Source organism: Postia placenta (genome assembly GCF_002117355.1).
Source record: "Postia placenta MAD-698-R-SB12 unplaced genomic scaffold POSPLAscaffold_246, whole genome shotgun sequence".
Classification (NCBI taxonomy): Eukaryota; Fungi; Basidiomycota; class Agaricomycetes; order Polyporales; family Adustoporiaceae; genus Rhodonia; species Rhodonia placenta.
Window position 1 is genome coordinate 1 of NW_020170077.1, and position 2760 is coordinate 2760.

Here is a 2760-nt window from a genome sequence, read left to right on the forward strand (position 1 = left end):
TCAGTATGACAATACGCTCCGACCGACATCTAGTGAGTCGTGGCTGATGCGCACCGCACAGGGAAACAGGCTACCGTCAGTAGCCCTACCGCTGCGTACACAGTGAGTGACGTTATATGATACTCCAAAACAATATGACGGCAGCCCACCTGACCAGCGTCGAGCCACGCAGCCACGCAGCCACACAGCCATGCAGCCAATATAGTCGGGACGGCGGATGAGAAAGGCAACAGATGGGGCACATCGCGAATGATGGCATGGCAGAAGACGAGCCATAAACCATGCAGGAATCTCTGATGACACCTGCCTTGAATCCCTCACACGCTCCCCCGGCCTGTTCTCACGGCTGAGGCACGGCCCTTGTTTCACATCTGCTGCCGCATCGCTAAGCTGTCACTTGCCCGAAGACATGCTGGCATCTCTCCTCACATCATCCGTGATCATCTGCCGTCGCCAGTCCTCCTCAATGGTGAGGATGAGTGGACGTCCGGTCAGGGGAGCATCACGCAAGTTGTGCGCCCCACTCGACCAGTATGTTGCGCTCACCCATGAAAGTCATCACGACACATTTCAGATCAGTGTGATGCAATGACACCTAACAATAGTCATCTGGGGATGACACCAAGGACTGTACTTGTGCTTAGAGTGGATGCCTTCCCGCAGGATCTGGACAGTTTGTAGATGCAAACCGGTCTTTGAAACAGACCCACTATGTCGGTCCGTGCCATTTGGCGAAAGAAAGGTGCCCAGAGGCCAGCCGTTACCAGTCGTTGCCATCAGGTTGCCCACAGGTGACTAATGAGCGCGGGAACAGATGAGGTAAGCACAATGATACTGCTTGAGCCAACGGGAAATGAGCGGAGCCCGAAAACAATGTTTGCAACACTCGATCTGGTCTGGAGTCCAGACTCTTCGGCGTCTAATAGCACGGCAACGGTCATTCTCAAGGTCAGTCAGATCAGCCATGTTGCCGAGAAGATTTAGAGGTCAATTCTATTCTGCAATTGCGTCCAGACCTCTGCGGGAAGGCATCCAGTGAAACGGGATCAATTCTGTGTCGGATCTTTCAAGAAGTCATAAACTGTTGTGATGGTGAAATGATTGGGGTTTCACACTTCCCGTGTGAATTTCTTACTGCTGATTATTGTCTGGCCGCGGCCGTGATGGATGTTCTGTGCGTATATATATATACCGTGTGATTCATGTCTGGCAACTTTCCTGCTATGTTCCTCGCCGTCGCTTTTACCTTGTTACTTTCGATTTCCTTCCTATATTTCTCTCCTGATGGTATCATCCTTGTGTCGACAGCCTCCAAGTAAGTGAACTCACATCTGTCTACTGTTTCTGAAAGTGCCTTACCAACTTCCCTGTTATCAGCCAGGTGGAGGTTGAGCTGAAGGATGAGGGAGACGAGGTGAGCACCACGATCGAGGCGCATGATCAATCAGTGCCAATGCTCATCCCAATTAGGACGCTACCGATGGCATGGCACTTGTTCACTCATTCCGACATGAACGAAGATGTAGAGCCAAGTGAGCACGCCACGCACTCTGTGCATGCCTCACACGGTGCATTGCTCCTCAACCTCACCAGCATGTCCTCCGGGGTCCAGTCAACGACCTCGAACATGCTATTGTAGATTGCGTGATGGGCCGTGCTCAGCTTCGCCCGTGCCGCTTGGTCCGGACGGCCGTTCGTGGGGCACAGCGGACCATCCCATGGCCATGATGACCTCGTCGGAAACGATGGAGCGGCTGAGGCTCCGCGAGCGCTACACCACCAGCTCGTGTTGGAAGAACTGCAGCATCGGCGTGTCCTTGTCTGGTGTGCCCGGCGGGGACAGGTTGTGTGCTGATGACGACGGTGAGTGGCGCAGGCTGATGAGGATCATGGTGACAGAATGCTGTTGTCCTTGTCCCTGGGCCGCTGCGGCATCGATGTTGTGACCTGCTTGGAACATCAGGCCCGCGCCCATACTTGCGGCTGCTGATGCCGTTGTCGCTAGCGCGAGCGCGCGCGCACATCTACTCTCTGCCTCGAGTGTCCTAGCGAGCAGATCATGAGCGGACGCGGGTCCATGTTGCATTGCATGTCGTGCTATCCCGGTGGCAGCTCCGACGTCCTCGTTGCTGACGTGCGAGAATGTCCTCTATAGTGAGTAAACATTCCCGGACTATATTCGTGTGCGATGGTTAGCTAAACGAGTACAGTGGGCTTCTCCACGTACCTGGGAGGTGAGCTTCAAGATCATTGTCGATGGGAGCGCGGGAACAGTCGATGGCACAAGCTGTGATGGCCCGGCGATTGCGAGCGCGATCGCGCTTTCGAATGTCCGGCTGGTCGCTGCGGGGAAAAGCACGATCAGAGTGTTGCATCCCTGGAGGCGCACGGCATGTTGGCAGCTGACCGGGCCCGGTCAGCATCGTTGGCCAACACGGCGCCCCACCGCAGTGCTTGCTGCGTATGCCCATGCGTTGGCGGTGCGCCCCCTGGCGACCGTTTCAGGACGTGCACGGCGCGTTGACAGCTGACCAGGCCCAGTCAGTGCTGCTCGCTGTCACGGCGCCCCGCCGTAGCGCTCGGTGCGGTTCGTCTTGCCATCCCCGCGGTGACCGTCTGTGGATGTGCACGGGGCGCTGACAACTGACCGGGTTTGGCGAGCGTTAGTCATCGTCAGCGCGCGCGCGCGAGGCGGCTGGACGACATGCTCGCGCGTGGGCGGAGAGTCGTCTTGACGTCCCGGTTGACATGTCGGTCTGT

At 56.5% G+C, this 2760-nt stretch overlaps 2 protein-coding genes across 2 annotated transcripts; one reads left to right on the forward strand and one right to left on the reverse strand.

The window, feature by feature from the left end:
• Nucleotides 1-1202: 1202 nt before the first annotated feature.
• POSPLADRAFT_1063380 (hypothetical protein) lies at nt 1203-1639 on the forward strand (the record flags this gene model as incomplete). The annotated part of the gene is made up of 2 exons (XM_024481647.1): nt 1203-1315; nt 1378-1639. 2 exons carry the CDS (start codon nt 1203-1205, stop codon nt 1637-1639), a joined length of 375 nt encoding a protein of 124 aa, XP_024332666.1.
• A 132-nt stretch (nt 1640-1771) lies between these two features.
• Nucleotides 1772-2423, reverse strand: POSPLADRAFT_1063381 (hypothetical protein; the record flags this gene model as incomplete). The annotated part of the gene is made up of 3 exons (XM_024481648.1): nt 1772-2149; nt 2228-2343; nt 2408-2423. 3 exons carry the CDS (start codon nt 2421-2423, stop codon nt 1772-1774), a joined length of 510 nt encoding a protein of 169 aa, XP_024332667.1.
• Between the last annotated feature and the right edge of the window lie 337 nt (nt 2424-2760).